This window comes from Lissotriton vulgaris, chromosome 6, assembly GCF_964263255.1.
Source record: "Lissotriton vulgaris chromosome 6, aLisVul1.2, whole genome shotgun sequence".
In the NCBI taxonomy this organism is placed as follows: Eukaryota; Metazoa; Chordata; class Amphibia; order Caudata; family Salamandridae; genus Lissotriton; species Lissotriton vulgaris.
Window position 1 is genome coordinate 475,203,994 of NC_141694.1, and position 20,896 is coordinate 475,224,889.

Genomic DNA, 20,896 nt, shown 5'->3' on the forward strand with positions numbered 1-20,896 from the left:
GATCATTACATACAGTAGTTCAGTCATTGGTCCAGACAAAGTCGCAGTTTAAGAGCCAGTTTTAAAAATTCAAGAACTTGAAGGACACTGTTGCTATGTAGCAGTTGTAAATATAAAAAGGCTGGTCGTATCTGTTTAAAATTCATTTCTTTTAAAAGAGCAATTAAAAAGCGTTTACGGGGGAATTCATAATATTTACATAAGAACATAAAATGCATCATGTCCTGTGGAGACTTACCGTCGCAGCCACAGGACAGAGGATGCTTACAGAAGCTCTCCTGTTTGGGTCTGATGAGCAGATGTTGAAACTGATTAAATCTAAATCTTGTAAGCAGGAATTTATCATGGGTGCTGAAAGTGCTAAGTAAATAAGGCTCTGTTGTCAAACATGTTTTTGCCATAATAAATTTCCTCACACTAACTTTTTGTAGCTCAACACCCTCCCTGTCAGCCTTCTTACGCTGAAGGAACACCAGCTTAACTAAGTTAATATCAGCCTTCACAATTCCTTCTGGGTGTTCAAATAGATCCGGGCGGCCCATCTCAATAAAACATGATTTTAAGTACTTCAGCCAGGGAGTGCGTGAAGCGTTCTCAAGAGCCAGGTAATCCCTAACAATTAAGTGTGTTAGGGGGATTTCCTCACATAACCACATTTTCAACCAACATAACAGAGGTCGTAGGGACAGGATATCACTCAGGTACCCCACTCCTAGTTCCTCATGTACTATAAAGTTGGAGGTAGAGGCCGGGACGCACAAAAGCCGTTTATAAAACACATTTTCTGTAGTCTGAAGTTGTTCCCCCGCCATATAGCCCCAAAGCTCACTCCCATATGCTGCGGTAGATACAGATTTCGCTTCATACAATTTAATCATAGCAGCCGTCGGTTTTTTGCCAAGCTTTGACGCAAAATTAAAAATGGAGGCATTGACCTTTAAAACATCACATTTTTTCTTTGCGAGTTGGGGGGCCCAAGATAATTTAGAGTCAAAGAGTACTCCTAAATAAGAGAATGTACTTGAAAGTGGTATAGCTGTCTCATCTAATTTAAAAGTATATTGTCTCTTTGGCTGTTTCCCCACCTGCATGATGAACGATTTGGAGTTGTTCACTAACAAGTCCCTATCTTCCATGAACTTTTTGAATGCGTTTAGTAGTAATTGGAGGCCTTTTTCAGTTCTTGCTAGCAGTACCGCATCATCTGCGTATAACAAAACTGGAATGCTTCTGTTCCCCACTCTTGGACTGTCTGATTTCACCTCCCGTAAAGCGCCATCCAACTCATTTATATAAAAATTAAAAAGGAAGGGGGCCAGTATACATCCTTGCCTAACCCCCTTCCCAGTTCTAAAATCCTCAGTTACGGATAAGTCTTGGCAATACCTTACATTTGCACTGGTGTTATTATGGAGGTCGACCAGAAAGTTTATAATATCATTGTCCACTCCCTTGTCCCTCATGGACCCCCACAGCTTCCCCCTGTTAACACAGTCGAAAGCTGAGGATAGGTCCATGAAGGCCAAGTAGACTGTGCCTTTTTTAACAATGGTATATTTACTTAGTATTAAGAAGAGATTCAGGCATTGTGTTGTAGTCGAGCGGCCATTACAGAAGCCATATTGGGCGATGGACATGATATTATTGTCCCGTGTCCACTCAAGTAGTCGCCGCAGTACTATTCTCCCCACCAGTTTGGACACAGAGTTGATCAGGGAGATAGGCCTGTAACAAAGGGGACTGTCCCTGTCCCCCTTTTTAAATATGGGCACAATGGTGGAAAGACCCCATGACGTCGGGCACCCTGCCCTTGCGGCTGCGTTAATAACTGCCGCGATAATCAGTGCCCAAAAATTAGGATCGGATTTAAAGAGATCCAGGGGTATCCCATCCGGGCCAGGTGATTTGCCCGCTGTAAGCCCCTCGATACCCATCACGACCTCTCCTATGCTAACATTCATACAAGGACCCCCAACAGTGCATTCATAGGGTACCACATTAGTTTCACCCCCCCCCCATACAGTTGTTTAAAATGATCAACCCATTCCTCTTTTGTGATGACACATTCTAACCCTTCCCCTGGGTCTTTCACCAGGAAGGGTTTCTTTAGCACCGCCCAAAATCTAGCACTGTTTTTTAGTGTTTGTGGTTCCAGAATCTCAGCCCAGGCCTCGTTCTTCAGTGCCTCCTTTCTTGTTACAATGACTGATTTATATTCTTTGCATGATCTCTGAACTAGTTCCTTGTTACGAGGTTTTAGCAACAAGGCAGCTTTGAGGTCACGGGCTGCTTTGGAGTCACATAAGAGTGTGTTCTAATACCTTCATTATAATGTTTCAAATTGTAGTTCTCATTCACATTTACATTTGTGCATTTCGAATTATACTGCTTTTATTGATACTTTATTTTTATGTACTCGTGTATCCATTTATTAATGTTTGTATTTATTCTAAAATTGTATGTGTCTGTGTAATCATGTATTTACCGTGAACACTTGACTGTTTCATTAAGTTAGCTTAACTAAAGGCCTTAAGCATTTTGTCTTTGATGTCTAACCTTCAACATGAAAGTTTTGCTTGCACTGTTATGTTCTTTTCTTTGCATGGGCATTCATATTATCTCAAAGTCCGTGAAAGGCATATTGTATATTAGAGATAGTGAGGCACGGGAGGAGAACTTTTGGCAAGAATGAGAGGCACTAGCAAAGTAAGAAAAGACTCCTATTCCCTTCATATCAGCAGCAGAGAGACATCCAAGGTAATCCTGATGTTCAAACCGTAGGATGGGAAAACTGAGTGAAGTTGCCATTTCTACTGTGAGAAGGTGGAAATGACCTGGAGTCGATGACGTGGAGTTCTCAAATGTTCTGTGGGTTTAATTGGTGTTCACACTTTAGTCTTTAGGCATATACCCTTTTGGCTCTAAGAGCTTTAGACCTCTCTGCTCAGTGTGGGGTTTTATGCTATACTTTGAATCGTTTTGGAGAGCTTTTACTGAAGTGTCCACTATGCTGACATTTTCATGCTTTTACTGATTTAACTAGGTTACCCTAGTTTTCAACTTTAGTTTACAACTAGTTTATGTGCGTTTAGATGTAATCATGTATAGACAGGAGGATCAAAACCTGTACACTGACCATCAAATTCTACTTCTTATCTTCTGTATTGAAGCAACTGAATTCTTTGTATGCTTTTTGCTACTAAGACTTAATTTCTTTTGACACTTTAGCATGCCTGTGGTGATTTTGTATCTTTACAATATGTTTTCGAACTTTGTGTACATTGATTTGACCTTTAATTTGTAGTAAACACCTTTAACTTTACTAATCAATTATGGGTCTTTGCAGCTAGATGCATCAAGCAAAAATCCGCTCGCAAAGGGGCAAATTCTCAGAATCAGCCCCTTTGCGACCGGTGATTTCGCAATTGGATTGCAAAGGGGCAAATTCTCAGAATCAGCCCCTTTGCGACCGGTGATTTTGCATTTGGATGCATCATTCCAAATGCAAAAATAGCAAATTGCGAAATCGCTAAATTGCAATTCTTTGCATTTAAGGAATCTCAAATTGAGATTCCTTAAATCCAATGCATGAAAGTTTTAAAAATAGCGAATTCGCTAATAGGGCACACAAATTACCATGAAGTACAACTTAATGGTAATCTGTAAAAACTTTGAAAAATGCACTAAAGTGCATTTTTCAAAGTTGCATGTTGCGCACACACATGCCCTAAGGGCATGTGTGTGCGCAACATATGTGCACAGATCAATTTCAGGGGTGCAACAGGGTGTCCTTTGGACACCCCTGCACCCTTGAAATCGCAATCTCAATATGCGAATCGCTAATTGCGATTCGGAAATTGAGATTGTCTTCCCATTCATTCATATGGGCCTCTAGGCCCATAGGAATGAATGGGGAGGTATTCCTTAATTGTGATTCGCAATTTGCGAGTCGCTATTAAGGAATTCTAAGAAATCGCTATCTTTTAAGTGATTTCTTGATGCATTCCATTTTGCTATTCCGTAATAGCGAATCAGTATTTTTTTCTACTAAGGAATCGCAAAATGGGTTGTTGATGCATCTGGGGGTTAGTGTTTAACCAAATAAGTTACTCTGTAAATTGAAGTGTTGGATTCATGTCCACTCCCCTTTACCTCTCGGGCAACTATCAAAGGTTCATTGCTGGATAAATGGTAAAACGGGCCCAGTGCTCCATCAGCCATAGGTCACATAAGTCCAAACAATGGCACCTAAACTTAGAAAGGGGCAGGAAAATATTATAGCAAACTCAGGAGAGTATTTAAACTGTATAGCGTAATCTGAACAAAAACTTGCTTACATTCCTAATCATGGTTGGTGCATTTCGTGGTAGTCGTATCACCACATTCCAATTAGGAGCAGTGGTAGGTTGTCGGAAATTAAGAACTGTTTGTGTAGTAATCAGTGTTGCGGCTTCTTGCTATGCAATCATCTCAGCCTTTGTTAAGTTGCCAGTCGAAAAAAGGCCAAGGCAGCCCTTTAAAGAAGAGAAATGTGTTCTGCCTCCAACAAAACAAGACTGCTGGATTCACCTTGAGATAAATGACTGATATCCACTTAAAGATTGCCTGACGGTTCGAGTTGTCACTCTGTCTTTCTAATCAGTGAATCACACTTAAGGAAAGACAGTCCTGTCAGCGCTGTTGTTATCTCATCTTTTCTGTGTCCGGGACAGGCTGTAACACTGGGAATTTCATTAACCTACACAAAGAACTGATTTTGCAGCTTCATTTTTCATTTCTTGAAATATGTACAAGATAGCCGTGCCAATTTATTCACTAAATGGATGCTTCATTCGCGTTGTTGGCAGTAACCAGTTTTCTTGTGTCACCTTTCTTGCAGAAATTTTACTGTGGTGAATTCCAAAATTATCGTGGTAACGATTAGACCGGAGCCCAAAACGACAGATTCGGTGGTGGAAATTGAACTCGCTCATTTGTCTAATGTAAGTCTACGTTGAGACCCTATCGTGGTAGATTCTTAAGGTAATATTCACGCTACGTCACATTCCGAGAGAGGATGGCCTGCCCCCTAGTGGCCAGGGTTGAAATATGCACAACATTTACCTGCAATGTTTACTCTCTGAAGGCACTGGGAGCAAGTAAATAGAAAATAAGCAGTCTTTTAAATAGCTTTCTATCATGAAAACTAATTGTTTTTGTAAATCGATGAATGTGAATGTGCAAGGCAGCTTCTATAGAAGCTCTCATGGCAAGACTTTGATGAAATTGCAGTGCTATACGGGGAGAGTATATGGTCCGATAATTCATTATGATTATACTATTAAACTTCCAAACATCAGACTTGCTAGTTGCCTTATTAAAAGCTATTTATAGCAATGTCAGCTTAACTTTGATTCGGCGTCGCACTGCTCGCATTTCCAACCACAGACATTTTTCAGAATCGCATAATAGGTGATGCTAGAGCTAGACAGTGTTTTACAGATTATGGTTAACATGCAAACAACTGAGCCCCATCGCCGAATTTTCGTTGTGTGCAATTTTCCAAGTGCATTTGCAATAAAATGTGCCATTGGGCAGACATGAGAATACTTTCCATTTCACTTTAACGAATCTATGGTTTATGAAAAACACCTCCATTTAAGCATCCTATTAGCAAACCTACTAATTAACGCATTGCTGTTGATCGAACTCCAGAGGCCTGCACCAAACACTTTCAGAACCGAACCCACTCCAGAGAAATGGAGCATGCGGCCTTTGGTCACCGGCGTTGAGGGCTCGCAGGAAGGCTGGCTTCAGCACTCATATTGCTATTTTAACGAATTGCCTTCGACAATCCGGTGTTGCTTTTTCAGACATATATATCTTGGCAACTAGGAACACCTCAAGCATTGACTGCTTGAGTGACTGGGTGATTTATGACAACGGAACCCGGGGTGAGCATAGTGCTGCGTCAAGGCTTGGTTCAGCCTACTGTTATTGGCAGGGATTCTGGGGCGGCTAAATGCGCTCAGACACGTTTGTCCCAGCGGGAACCGGGGGTGGTAATCAGTAACAGAGTGTCAAAGGCAAGAGCAGCTTACATTTTAAGGTATGCACAGCACACGCTACTCCATGCCCAAGCCTTGCACATAATACATGTGGAATATCAAAAATAGATATAGAGAAAGTATAAAATACTAGATCAATAAAATGAAAAATGTCCGCCTGGCTTCCAAATATATTTTATTACCTTGATTCATAATAGCTGTTAGGAGGCATTTCGACTCTCTCTCGAACTCTAACGTTTTGAGAGCCTTTCCATCTCCAAACTCTGTTCTGATAAATATAACACATCCGTGCATCATGCTCTTCGCTCTAATAGATTTATTTTCTCTGCATCCGCACAATAGAAGAAACATTTCCAGCGCAGCGGGCTTTTTCCGTGGCGTGAAAGCAAAGTTTGTCTGAAGTGCTGTGTGACTCTCCAGGGGTTTTAGGATGTGAACCCTATGGCAAAATCCAACACAAATAGGCACCTAGCTTGGGGAGCGGCTGCTTGAAAATCACAGAAAAGATCACAGGTAATGACGCAATGTGGTTTGACTGTAAATGATTCACACGTTTTAGTAATCAACTAGGAGGGGTTATCATAGCTAAGTAAGCATTCCAGAAAGTCTTCAGTATTGATGAAATATAGCTAGAAAGTGTACAGTTATTTCTTCTAATACACACGCAAACACACATATGGCATTATAATTAAATGCTGGGCAGTAAGACATGTTTTTGGAAAAAGTGTACAAATAAAAAAAGGCTCAATACCGACACTTTTATTTGACTACGGCGCAATGATAAAACTCCGTTTGTATTACCATAGGACAGCGTAAGCGACTTAAGAAGAAAATGCTTATTGTCTAAGGGATCCAATTCTAAAATATCTTAACAAGAAAGCAACTGGTATGCATAGCATTGATTTTCCGCCTTGTGCTCTGGTTATTTTCATATACATTTGTTTATATCTACTGCACGTGTAAAAAGCATGGCATAGAACACACATACAGATGAGCAGAGGCTAGTATGTTATTTATTACCATTTTGAAGCAAGACGAGGCAGGGCACCAAGATCAACTCCAGGTTTCACCTGCCCTGAATATTGGCCCCGTTCCTCACTTTGTCATAGTAATAAACAATCCCTCCCTCTCCATCTCCCTCTCCAGCACGATTTTCATGGTGGTTCCACCTCAATGAAAACCATGGCAGAGTGGAAACAAAGGGGGCCCACAGACGCCCCTGGTGCCTCAAACCCTGTTGATGCACATGAGCCTATCTGTGTGCATCAGTTCCTGCGCAGCATGGACTTTACAGTCCATGCCGTGCCGGAACCGTTTTTGGCGTTCCCATTGCGGTAACCATTTTCAAGGCACCTGTGTGGGAACATCAAAAGCAAAGCCTACCAGATAGGAAGATACTCATAATCAGGTAGGCATACTGACCATCGCTTTGACTGGACGTCGATGGGCAGACCCGGCAGCTCACCGCCAAAGTCGTAACCGGGCCCTAAATGTCTATCTATTGGACTTTGCCCTTTCTGCAAGATCATCTCCAAAATGTGTGCCTTTGCTCCTCCTTTATTTTTGCTGAATTTGTTTTTGTTGGGCTTAGAACTCTATCCACTTTACTACTGCTAACCAGTACTAAAGTGCTTGTGCTCTCTCTGTAAATCATCCTAACAAAGCCTTATACCCAATTGACATATTTAATTTACCTATAAGTCCCTAGTAAAACAGTATTGCACAGGGCCTAGACATTAAATGCTACTAGTGGGTCTGTGCACTCATTGTGTCACCCACTTAAGTGGCCCCTTAAATATGTTTCAGGCCTGGCACTGCAGAGCTTGTGTGTGCAATTTAAACTGCCATTTAGTCCACGCAAAAGAAACCTTTTGCAAGGCAAAAACCTTCCTTTTTAATACATATGTCACCCATATGGTAGGCAGGGTGAAAGGTAATTAAAAAGACGGGCACATTCTTTTAAGTTTTACTTGCTCTGGTATTGAAAAATTCATAAATTAATTTCTCACTGCTGTAAGGCCTATCTCTCCCAAAGGATGTTATTGGAGTTGCCTTATTACATTCTAAAAGTGTAATTTCCAAATGGGAAGAGATGACCAGTTCATGTGCGGTGTCTCTGGATTCCTAATTTAAAATCCTAACTCATGGTGAAGTCAGATTTTAAATTACAATTCCAAAAACGTTACTTATAGAAAGTTGGCATTTTCTTGTCTTAGCCATTTGGGGTCAGATATATGAAAGGAAATTGCATTTCTTAGCGGCCAAATCATAATTTGAGTCCGTTAAGAAATGCATTACTGCCTTCCAATATGTACAAAGGCCTAAACGTGGTTGAAAAATGTGATTTCTACCGATTAGAAATCGCATTTTGCAATTTGCTAAATTGTAAATAGTAAATAGGGATTCCTATTTGCGATTTCCTAAACACACGTACAAAGCATTTCCTAAATGTGAAATGGGCATTTAGGAAATGCTATTACGATCAACTCCAAATTGATGGTAATCATGTGCAATTTGAAAAAATGTACCCAAAATGCATTTTTGTAAGTGTCATGTAGTACGTACATGCCCCTAGGGGATTTGTGTGCTTTACATGTTGCTCACTAGTGCCCATATGCACCCTTGGTTTTGCATTTCCTAATTTACAATTTCCTATTAGGAAAAAGCAAACTTGGAAAAGCAAAACAATGCATACCTATGGGCCTTAGACCCATAGGAACAAATGGTTTAGCATTACCTAAATATCGATTTCTTAATAGCGATTCCTACTCTGTAGGAATTGCTATTAGGGAATCTCTGTTTTTGTATATTCCATTTTGCTTTTCCTAAATAGCGATTTCTTAGGATTCGCTATTTAGGAAATGCAAATTGGAAGTATCATACATATGGCCCTGGGTGCCTGGAGCCTGTCCCTGGGTCACATGACTGGGTGTGGGTGACAGATGGCCTTTATGTATTCCTCCTACATAGCCACACGCAATAGGAGCTTAGGTGTTACTGGATGGGCTATCATTTGCAGGATTGGTGGGAGGATGGGGACCCAGAACCACTTACACTTGAATAGTCTGTGTTCTGCCTCCACACAAAGGGCTGAATACCCCCTGTAGTTAGTCCGGAGCCAGGAAGACATGGCAATTGTGCACTTTAAAGGTATACCTCTAGAAGCTCCACCCCACTTCAAAATCACAAGTGCTTATAAAAGAAGGACCTTAGACACAAACTCTTTAGTACACTTCTGGACTTGTGAACACTCTGCCAGGATGAAGGACTGCTGTGGTGCTGCAAGGACTGTATTCTGCTGGACTGATGCTCTCAAGGAACTGCTGCCCTGCTGTGCTGACCTGCTACCTGCCGTCCCCTTGCCTGGACAATGAGAAATGGTCTGTTGGCGTCCTGATCCGAGCTTCAGGGATATAAAAGGCTCCCTAACCAGCTCCTGGGCCTAGCTACTGTGAGTTCCTGACCCCAAGTGGTGCTTTCCAGGTCCTGGACCCTTGGTGTGACTCAAGGGCTCTTAAAAGCAAGCACCTGGGCTCTTTTCAACCGTTAACAGACCAGTTTGCACCAAGACCATGCCGCTCGCACCGAATATCAGTGTAAGCCGCCCCCAGTCTGTCTCTTTTCAAAGCAAGCATCGATCGCCCATGGATGACGACCAACCCAAAGCACCAATCCGCCCGTCGGTGACTCCTGGCCTGCTCCCTGTGTCACGCCAACCACCACCCCTGACGATCTCCTTCCTCCCTTCAACACTCTCCAACGTGAACAGAACTATTGGCACAAGATTTGAGTAGGTAAAAATTCAGCAGCACTAATCTGGGCCTGTATCCAACCTGCACTCCATCGCGATCAACCTGAACTTTTGACTTTGACCTGTTCCAGTGTGACCAGATGGCCACAGTTGGCACTTTCTGCTTTTAGGTGTTATTTCACAGTTTATTTGTTACAAATTCACAACTCAGGATTTACTGATTGGATTGATGCAACTGCGAACAGACCCGTTCACACCTAGACCAAGCGGCTCAAACCGAAATTCAGTGTGAGCCGCTGCCAGCCCATCTCTTTGCACAGCAAGCATTGATCGCCCGTGGAGGGCTGCCAACGCAAAGCACTAGCCCGCCTGTCCACAACTCCTGGTCTGCTCCTTGTACCATGCCGACCACCACCCATGACGATCTCCTTGTTCCCTGAAACACGCTCCAATGTGTACAGGACTCTTGGCACAAAACTTGAGAAGGTAAAACTTCAGCAGGACTAATCTAGGAGTGTATTCGACCTGCAATCCATTGCGATTGAGCTGAACTTTTGACTTTCACCTGGTCTAGTTTGACAGATAGCCACGGTTAGCACTTCTGCTTTTAGGCGTTATTTCACAGTTTATTCATTACAAATTCACATCTTTGGTTCTATTGATTGGATTGTTGTTGTTTTGGTATTGTTTTATTTATACAATTTAGCTCTTTTTTCTAACCTTATGTGGGATTTTTTGTAAGGTGTTTTTTTCACTGATTGGAGTGTTGCACAAATACTTTACACGTTGCCTCAAAGTTAAGTGCGGCTGATCTTTGCCAAGCTACCAGAGGTTTGAGCATAGGTTAATCTGGGGCTTACACCCCATTCAACCAACAACCCAATGGAACATTGGTGGCAGAGGTGGGAGAGGACTTGTGTTTTTTCAGTGCCATACAGTGATTTAGTGTACACTACCACCCCATATATAGGGCCATTACAACTGGTTTTATATTCTCCTTTTTCTCTCATTTTGTCCTTTTTTCCAAATTTGACTCCTGTTTCATCTTCATACACTTGGAACTCTTTTACTGTTGCACCTGTGATACCATGCCAGAATGGAACTGGGTTGTATCTGCCTGTCACTGTACAGTGTGAGAGAACTGAAGAAGTTCTAGGAGATGGGGCTGGCTATGAGTGGGAGGTCTACTGATCAGGATCTTCAGACTGCCCTTTGCTCCTTTGAGTAAGCTCACTGGTTGGGGCTTTTCCAAGAGAGTGATGACCCTGAGGAAAAGGCTGAGCAGGACTACTTTGTATCTCAAGGGCTAGAGAAAGTAGAGCCCTTTTTACTCCTGGCCCCAGAATCAGGGCCCGAGAGGGGTAACGCCCTGAGCAGAAGGAGTGAAAAGACTTGGCAATGGCTCCAGATGAGAGGGAGAGCCTACAGAGATAGAGTCCCTTGCTGGCTGCGATGGAGGAAGCAGTGTGGCCTCTCTCATCCTGTACCCCGAGGAGTTGAAGGACAGACAGGCTAAGAGGGACCTGATGCTGCAACTGGACCAAGTGGCTGCAGAGGAGAGAAAACCTGAGGCTGAAAGAGTCCTAATGGAGTAGAGGAGAGGTGAGGCTCAGGGAGCCTTAGCCAAGGAAAGATTTGCCATGGAGGCACAACAAAAGGAGACTGAAAGAGCCTTGGAAGAGAGAAAATCGTGTTAGCTTATGAACTGAGTTTTGAAGGGCTGGACTTAAAGGCCAACAGCTGTTAGAGTCCAGCATGAATGGTGGAGGTGAAAGAACAGCATCTCCTGATGAAGGAAGGATCCAGATACTCATGGACTTGGTGCCTGATTTTGAGGTGGGGGTGACATAAACAGGGGGTTTGAGGGATATGAAGTCACTCTAGAAGGACATGTTATCCGTAAGGAGAAGTTGAGGAGCTGGCCTTTGGAGGCATATACCTAGAGATGTCAGGGAATCCCTACTTGTCCTAGAGAAGGCAGAGAGGACAAAGTATCCCGCAATGAAGGAGACTCTTGTAAATAAATATAGATTCACTCCAGAAGAATACAGGTTGATGTTCAGGGACTGTCAGAAAGTCTCCCCCCAGTCCTGGTGGGATTTTGTATGTTACTTGTGTAAGGCACTGGATGGTTGGGTGAAGGTTTTGAAGTAAACACCCATGAGGGGCTGTATATTTTATCACCAGAGACCACATGTTCAGTCACTGTTTGCCAGAACTACACCAACACCTAGTTGATTGCAAGTTCCCTGCCTCCAGGGAGCTTGTAAAGGAGGCAGTCCACTGGTTAAGTACCACAATGTCTGGGAAGGCATTGAGGAGTGATCCAAAAGAGGGTGGCTCAGGTTCCCCCAACAGGGTGAGGGGGAGGTAAACAGTGACCCAGACAGGTTTTGGTTTAGTGTGGGGAAAGGGTTCCCATGTCCCTTCTAAGCATAGGGGGGCGGGGATTTGGTAGATGGACGCCAAGAGTGCCTTATTTCCAGCCTGTGTGCTTGGATTGCTCACAGTTTGGGCACTAGCAGGGGTCCTGGTATGTACCAAAGGACCATCCACTGGAGGGATCTCCGCAGTGTCAGGGGAATTGGGTGGGGTGGCCGCCCAAGTGCCCTGCTAGTTTGGTTTCTGGGGTACAACTACACAGTGGAGGGTAGGGAGACCCAGCTGGAGGAGCAGGAGGTGAAACAGTCCACAGTGGAAGGACCAGTGGAATATGGATTGCCATCTCTGAGAACAAAGAACCCCAAGACTCACCCTGGTGAGGCCTGGGGGGATCCCTGCAATATCACAGAGACAGAGGGCTAGAGACTTGCAACAGGAAGACCCCTGCATTTCACATATAAAGTCTGTCACTCTTGAGGGGTTTCGGGGTTCCTGCCTGGAAGTCGATTCAGGTCAGGCAAATGTTTAGCCTCAGGGTACAGACTCTGGGGTGAGTGGCCAGTCTCAGGCTAGCACCCCTGAACTGGTGACAGCTGTAGGCTGGAGACGTTCTTGGATGAAATTGAGCCGGCGACTGGTAGGAAACTGTACATGCAGATCAGATGTGGGTCCCCGCCCCTTCTTTTCTTCACAATGAGGTTTGGGGATGCATTGTGGTCCTCTTACTTGCAGTGTGTATCTTGTCTAGAAAGCTAGCGAAAAGCATGAGCATGTTTTAATTATTTTGGTCAGCGTTCTAAGCCTCTAAGAGGCTGTATATTCACCCACTGTGCTGGAATTTTGGTCTTAGGTTACATAGAGGCGCTGAGAATTTTGACTTGTGACACCAGCCAGTGAGCAGTGTTTGTGGTTTCACACATTTTGTTGACTATGTGGAGGGTTAGGCAAAACAATATAAAAAAAGAAGGTATTGTTTAATTCTGATCATGGCATAAACAGTTACACTAAAGGAAGCTTTGGCTTTATGACAGTCTCTATGATTGTAATGATCTCTTTTTTATGCATTTATGTACTTTCCTGGATTGTAACTTTGACTATAGTCAATTTTCATTTTTTTCCTTTTCTTATATTGCAGTTGTTGGACTTGGCCATTTTGGCAGGTTCACCCCTAAACTTTTTGCTTTTTTAATATGACTTGGTGTTAGTTGTTTTTGGCTTCTGCGCCCTTTAACCCTGTGTCCCAGTGTAAAGTGTGTGCGTAATCAGAGTGCGTGTGGTGAGATTGGCCTGCCCTCCATGGGAATGCAGGGGGAATGTGTGTGTCCATGGTAGTTCCTGATGTGTGGGGAGTGCAGGGGCGAGTTTGGTATGTGCGAACTCGTGAGATTAAATGCTGCGCGAAGGTGTGCGCAGATTTAATGTGTCTGGTGTGGAAGTACCACTTCTAGAAGTTGGCATGTCTGTGAAGTAAATGTGAATTGGCTGTCTGGCTTGTGATTGGCTGGAGCTGGCTGGGGTGCCTGGCCCCAGGAGTCAGGATGGGTCTGCCCCGTGGTGAATGGAGAGATCTGCATGTTGATGGGGGGAGGAGTGCACCTGGGACCTGAATAGGGCTGGGCCTTCCCTACACAATGCTGGCTCCGCCCCCTGTGGTGCGACTGATGTCCCTAGCCTGTCCTGCGAATGGGGAGAGGGGTTGAGCACAACAAAGTGCTCCAGAACCAGCTGCGTCTGGTTTCCCCCGTACCCTGCACCCTCCAGACAAAGGAAATGTATGTATAAAAAGGGGCTGTGACCCCATGTAAAATGTTCTCTCTTTGACCTAACTTGAGGGGGGCCTGTTGCTGCTGCTGGGCACCAGGAGGAACCTCCACTGGGTGCTGCCTCCCTGCTGGAGGGCCCTGTGAGCTGGCCCCTGGGCCCAGCCTTTACCCCCCCCTGCACCCTGAAGAGATTCCCCTGGACTTAGGAGTTCCCTTCTAGTGCCTTGGGAGCACTTTGATTTATTTTAAATAGCATTGGTTTGTAATTTTGAGGAGCGCTATTTCTTCCTATCCCTGAGGGCTCTTCACTTTTATTTCAAAGAGCACTGGTGGCCGCAGCAGAAGCTGCAGCGTGTGGGATTCCCACTGCGCTGCCCCAGTAATTTGCTGCGTCTCTGCAACCTTTTGGTGATTGTTTTTATTTACTCAGGTGGGTGCCTACCCCGCTTCTGTGCATTACGTTACAGTGGGAGCCTTCCCCGCATTGCCCAGAGCTAAAGAAATTCCCTGCCGCAGCTCGGGATCCGGAGAGCGGGAGAAACCGGAAGTCAGGCATTCCTGAGGGCCTGATTGGGGGCGGGCCGGCCTGCGGCCAGGAAGCAGAGAAGTGCGCGGTTGACGACCGGGCTCCCGGAAGGACGAGGAGAGCCCCACATGTGGCTACATGCAGGAAGCTGTGTGTGAGTGCAGGAAGGTGTTACCGTCCTTCTCCGGTGGCGTGCCCTCTCAGAAGGAGGTTTCTGGCCCAGAAGTCACCTCAGGCGCTGGCCGCGACTCAAAACCAGCTCCCCAGGTAACACACCGCTCCTTCGAACTGAGACACTGTGAGCGGGTTGGGAGTCGGAGGGGCTGCCCGGATCGGGAGGTTGGTTGGCAGGCCGGCCGGGGACAGTGGGAGCCAGATCTGAGCCTCCGACAGGGGCGGCCGCGTAACGCGGGACCGGGCTGTGGAAAGCCCAGTAATCCAATTACCAGTACCTTTCAGAGCCCCATGGCTCCAACGTCAGGGGGCATTTCTTGGTAATAGAGCGGCACCCGCAGGCAGCAGACCGCTCCAACGATTGTGGGGCACTTGGGACCTAGAGCCCATGAGGCTCCCACACAATCAGGGGCCTTGTAGTGTTCAGAGTCCACGAGGCTCCAACGTATATCGCGCATTCTGTGATTTAGAGCCTGCGAGGCTCCCAGGTTGTTTTGGGAGGCACTGTTGTTGCTTTATGAGCCCCAGAGGAGAGCCAGGAGGCACGCTGGTGCCAGGCTCAGTTTCCCCAGCTGCCCAGCACTTAGTGGGCAGCTGCAACGTTTAGGTGGTGCCCCTGCGCCCTATGCATTGTTGCATTTGCAGCTTGTAGCCCTGACTCTGCTGGACAAAGGGCGTTTGAGCCCGTGAGAGGCCAAGTTGGTCTGGGGGTCAGTATATAATGTCATTCTACGCAAGGTGATGATATTTGTGTTTATGTTGGTAATGACCTGTTGTCTAATGTGATTTTTGCGTGCAATGCTTTAATGCTTGTCTTAAAACTCTAACTTAGTTTTCATGCTTAGGAGGTTGTTTTGCCTAGTACAGTTTATACTATTGAGTTTAGGTTTACCTGCGTGATCTATGCCTGAGGTGATTAGTATTGCGTAGTGTGTACCTACCTTAGTACCAGTGGTTACTGGTTGTGTTCTACAAGTGTTATTTTGTGCTACAATTATTCTATGTTCTAGATCTACTATTTCTACTAAGTGCGGATTCTGACAGTTACCCACGTGGCCCTGTCATTTGTATATAATCCCCTGTAAATACTGCCCAGTGCCAGTTGGCACAGTGTACTTGTGTGATTATGATCTAATGTGTTTATGGTAATACAAAGGCTATTTTTATATATAACCTTGTGTGGAGTTCCTTTTTTTTTTGGTGTGCCTAGTGTGTTGCTGCTGTGTGTGTGTGTTGCGCAAATGCTTTACACATTGCCTCCGGGATAAGCCTGACTGCTCGTGCCAAGCTACCAAGGGGGTGAGCAGGGGTTATCTTGGCGTGTAACTCCCTTGCCCTGACTAGAGTGGTGGTTTCTGCCTGGCTTTGGCGCAAGCCTTAGCCAACCAGAAATCCCATTTCTAACAGCAATGTAAAGAGTTTGTGCTTTGATGGTATATTGCCAAATAAAGTTGTTTAAATAAATTATGGATAATAATAATGTTGCTTTCTTGTTGCTAATTTAAATATTTGAATGAAACTCTACATACTTACAAGTCGGCGAGCCACTCAAAGCTCGAGCTTGGCTAGATCCCAGTGCCTGGCTCTAGTTCAGCTCGAGATCCTCTTGGACCTCGAGCCCAAAACAACCCAATTTTGGCCTTTCCCTAGCAGAGTTACTCCTGCTTTGTGCCCCATGCCTCTTCCGGGGGTGTAGGGTGTGCCTGACCCTTTTCTCTCGCTGTATCTGGTGCATCTTCAGATTTGCATGACAGCGTCCTCAGACTGCACGTACTCTTGAGCACAGCTTTGTGAGTTATGTTTATAGCAAGCTGACTTCAAACGAAGCAGAGTTTTACAAAGCATGTCAAGAGCAGTTCTGGACCATGGTAGCGGCTACCGCTTCTGCATGATTTTTCACAATACTGCTGTTTGTTTAATGTAACGCTGCTTTGACTTGAGCACAAAATTGCACTGCATTCTACCTTTTCCTGAAATTGGCAATAGTCCAGACAGAAAGTGCTGTGGCATAACGGACAAACCTGTCAATTTTAGTGCCTGGAAACCAAGTTCAAGTCTTGGTGTCAGCTCAACATCCTGTGATTCTGGGCAAATCACTTAATCAGTCTGAGCCTATCAATAATGAATGTGAACTTGTGTAATGTAGCTGATGCTCATGTAAAGCCTCCAATAATTTTGGGTTGATTTTGCACTATAATAAGCTACAAAAAACAGACTGGTACTAGCGAGAGGGCTTGATGCATTTATTGTTGATTTCCTGGGCTATGCCACCCCCTTTGGCATCTCACCTCAGTGCACAGCTAAGAATTATATAGTCATTCATTATGGTTATTTTCAACAGTTTTGTACTTTTAGGGTTTTTAATTTGGTTAGGCTGAGTTAGCCCTCCACTACACCCCAGCAGGCAGGCCATTTAGCTCAGTGATGGGCCTTAGCAGGGACATTCAGCCATATCTAAAAGAACTACGCAGAAGCACAGCAGAAAACTGTAGGATGTGTAATTGCCCATCCCACCCCACCATCACCAGCACATTTACTGCTGATGGTTTTTGCATTTAACCCCCTATGGTCCATCTGGAGTAGGTGGGTAAAAGTGCGGGTGGGGTAAACAACTGGGTTTAAGGTGAGTTGAAGACTGCTTTCCTGCCTGTTCATTGTCATTCACGAAGAGCATCAGTGACATAGCAAGAGTGCCATGACCCCAAGTGCAGCATTAGAAATGGACCCCTCTAATACCTTGTTGAGAAGTAAAATGATCATCAGCTGGGGAGCATATGGCCTCTTCAAAACAAAAATCCTGACCTGGGCGATACTGCACCTGCTGTACCATTGATGTCTCCATCCCTGGAGAGCAATACAGCATCACACACCAACATATTTAGCAGACCTCCTAGCAACTCTCTATATTTATTTTATGTTTTGTGGATGCTGTCTGTTATGATATTTAATGTTTTTGTCTTTGTAATATATAGCTGCTGATATGTAGCTTCTTTCCATGTTGGTATTTTGCAATCTATGTTATCTTGTAGCATGTGGTGTGGGTATCATATTAAGCCAGTGATACTCAAAGTACGGCCCAGAGGCCACATGTGGCCCTTCTGACTTTTACATATGTCGCCCTCATCAACAGCAGTACAGGGTTGCTGTTTACTCAACTTCACACTAACATCAAAAATATGTTAAATGAGCGGGTAAACATTTATTTAAAAGTTAATTTGAGTTAAAGAAAGGAAGTAACTAGTGGGTAGGGCACCACTTAACTTAAGAAATACTTTCTTTTTTAAAGGCTTCCTGCAGCAAAATTGTTAATGTATGATAAAGTTTATTCAAAAGTAAAAATCTGTATTTCATTCACATGAAGAACTGAACACCTTAGTACATCAGATTAAATCAGTGCTTTGAGAAGTATTTTAAAAAGAATGATAGTTTACAAACATGAATTTAGAAACACTCATTCTTCACCCCACCCTGACAATAAATGCAAACAGTGAACAAAGAGGCAAGTCAGTGGTGTGTGTTTCTATTATACATGAACAGCATTATAGTTTATTAAACCCTACAGAGGAATAGTTTTGTACAGCACACATCCTCAAGTCATGTGTTTTGAGGTCCTCATTTGTGATAATGAAGAAAAGGGAGGAAAAGTGAAATCAAACAATTGACTAGGATCACAGAAATTGGTTAAGTGAAGAAGCTTAATTTTATTCCCAATATTCGAGTTTCACATTGTGCAATTCAGATCAGGGCTTAATTTGTGCCAGTAGTTTCTTGTGCCCTGAAACCGCACTTAACTGTCAGCACCGGCTATAGTGACAGTCCAGACAGTCCACCACATGGTGGAGCTGTCTTTTACATTTTTAGAGAGCACATCAACCATGTTTATGAAGTCAATATACATTGAAAATAAATAATACCAACCACTCATCCAGTTATTATAACTCTTCGAGGAGACTGAAGTAGTCTGAATTGTCACATCTGTAGGAGTGCATGGTTAGGTGTTATGTTGGCACTGCCATTGGCAGCACTGGCAAGGTATGGGTAATGCAGGCTACAGTGGCCTTCCAAGAAGGGCCCTGGCACTTACATGTTTACAAATTAAGCAGATGTATATGCTTCGCTTTCACTACACCCACCTTACAGCCAGCCCACTTTCCCCGCCCCCAAACCCTAACCGCCATGCTGCTGGCATCAATGTGTCCCTCAGTCACATCACAGACCAAACTTTGTAGCCCCTGGGAAAATGTTTGCAAGTTCCCATGTGTTAAGCTATGTAAAATGAAGCTGCTTTTATGATGTTGCTTTCTATATTTTGTCATCATTTGTTATGTAAGATTCAGCTGCGCTCTAGGTTTTGTTATATTACTGATGGATAAGTTATGTAGCTGCTTTCTTATATTGTCTGTTATTTTATGTTGCTGCTGATAATGTTTGGGTGCTGATCTCAATGTTTGGGTACTGATCGAATTATTATGTTAGGTAACTGCCTGTTTGGCTTCTTGTGCATCAATTTAACACCCCTTCCTTCATTTCTGTGACCACCCCGCCCCAAAAAAAACAAGATTCACATGACAATTTATTTGTAAGCTGATCTCCTGTTTGGGCTCTTAGAGCCAAGTCGGAACCCTACCCTGGCTCGGCCCATCCTGAAATTTCTCTGGCTTGCCCACCTCTAAATATAGTGGGCCTCATTTAAGAGTTTTTGCTGTGTGGCAGTGCCGCAAGCCTTCCAGCTGTGCTGCCCTACGGCAAAAGAAAAGGGCAGGAATGCACTGTATCTATCAGATACAGTGCTTTCCTGTCCTTTTCTCCTATGCTGAACCATAATGGGTTGCTGTGCACTAACATAGGCACCTTTGCACTATGGTGCATGGGTACCTGCATTGCGTGGATGATTATTTCTGTGCAGGAAGGGAAATCTTCCTGCACAAAAACAATCACAAGAGGCTTTAACTTCTTTCTATATGTACTGTAGAATGCAACAAAGATAGATAAAGAAAAAACAATGAGAATTAAAGATATTTCTCCTCTTTGTGCCTCAAGCACCTGCCCTTGGGAGGCGTAAGCTTTTGACTCTGCTTCAGAGTTACGATTTCTTGTAAATCTGGGGCAGTGTCAAAAAGCCATGGATGTTGCTGCCAATGTCCCTAGCAACAGCCATTGTAGACCCCTTTTAACGCAGAAAACTGTGTTAAAGGGAACAATAAAAAGGAACAATATTTACAAGGAAGCAAGAAGCCAAAAAAAGTGTCTTAGTGCTGCCTGGTAAATATGGACCCGGCTCCAGCACCCCCGGAGCATAACAAAAAATGATGCACTGGCGGCGCAAGGAGCTTATAAATAAGCTCCAATTTATCAAATGGTAACAATCACAACTTCTATCATAAATCATCCCCTTTTTACCACTTGCAGAAAGATGGTAGAGGCTGATTCACAAAGGTAAACTTATACTTTGGTAAAAGTTTACGATGTTTTGCACTTCACAAAGCAACTTTATGAGTAAAATCTTTACGACTGTCTACCTTGTTGTGAGCGGAGTCTCTCCACGAAGGAAGAAACTCTGCAATCGTAAAAATGCTACTTCTAAAATTTCTTTGTGAATTTCAAAAAATCGTAATCTTACACTAAAGTTTACATTTAACTTTGTGAATCAGGCCCTCGGGGCCAAAGTTACCATTTTGCGATGATACACACCTTTGCATTCTGCTAGAGTTTATTAACAGCAACATATTCAATGGAGTTGACTAGTGTTCTTTTCCATTTCGGTGTCAACATCTTCGGTATTCGATGTGATCCTGACCTGGGGAATTTATAAAATGACCATCAGATCACAATCAGATGTTTTCGTCACACATTTTGCTCATAACAAACATCACACCCGCAGTGCAATGTTTGACGCTAGTAGAGTGTTATTGACTGCAGCTCTCCCGCCATGACTGCTACACCACACACAGCCACAAGAGGGCTTTTACATCTCTAATGCAAGGACCAGCATACTTCGGAGCAGCGGCATCAGCTCTGAAAGATGCATGGACTCCATGCGTGGAATACATATTTAGACTAAGTCAGGGTGGGGGAGTATCTTCAGGACACACAGCCCAGCGCCTTCTTTTATGGAGCGGGTGCTTTGTAAGCCTGCGCCTCCTCGTCAGGGAACGTGCGTGGGACTGAGAACAACGAGCGAGCGTGCTCAGCAGAGAGCGCGCAGCGACAAATGCTGAAAATAGATGACCCGAGACGCTTTAGGGAAAAAAAA

The 20,896-nt window shown here is 44.1% G+C and overlaps 1 protein-coding gene across 3 annotated transcripts in view; it reads left to right on the forward strand.

The window, feature by feature from the left end:
* Window positions 1-20,896, forward strand: part of ADGRB3 (adhesion G protein-coupled receptor B3) — a 1,725,994-nt gene that overhangs the window by 1,052,255 nt on the left and 652,843 nt on the right. For all 3 annotated transcript variants that reach the window (XM_086926462.1, XM_086926464.1, XM_086926463.1), the window contains exon 15: window positions 4,880-4,982. In XM_086926462.1, coding sequence (XP_086782588.1) covers window positions 4,880-4,982 — 103 coding nt within the window. The remainder of the gene's footprint in view (window positions 1-4,879; window positions 4,983-20,896) is intronic.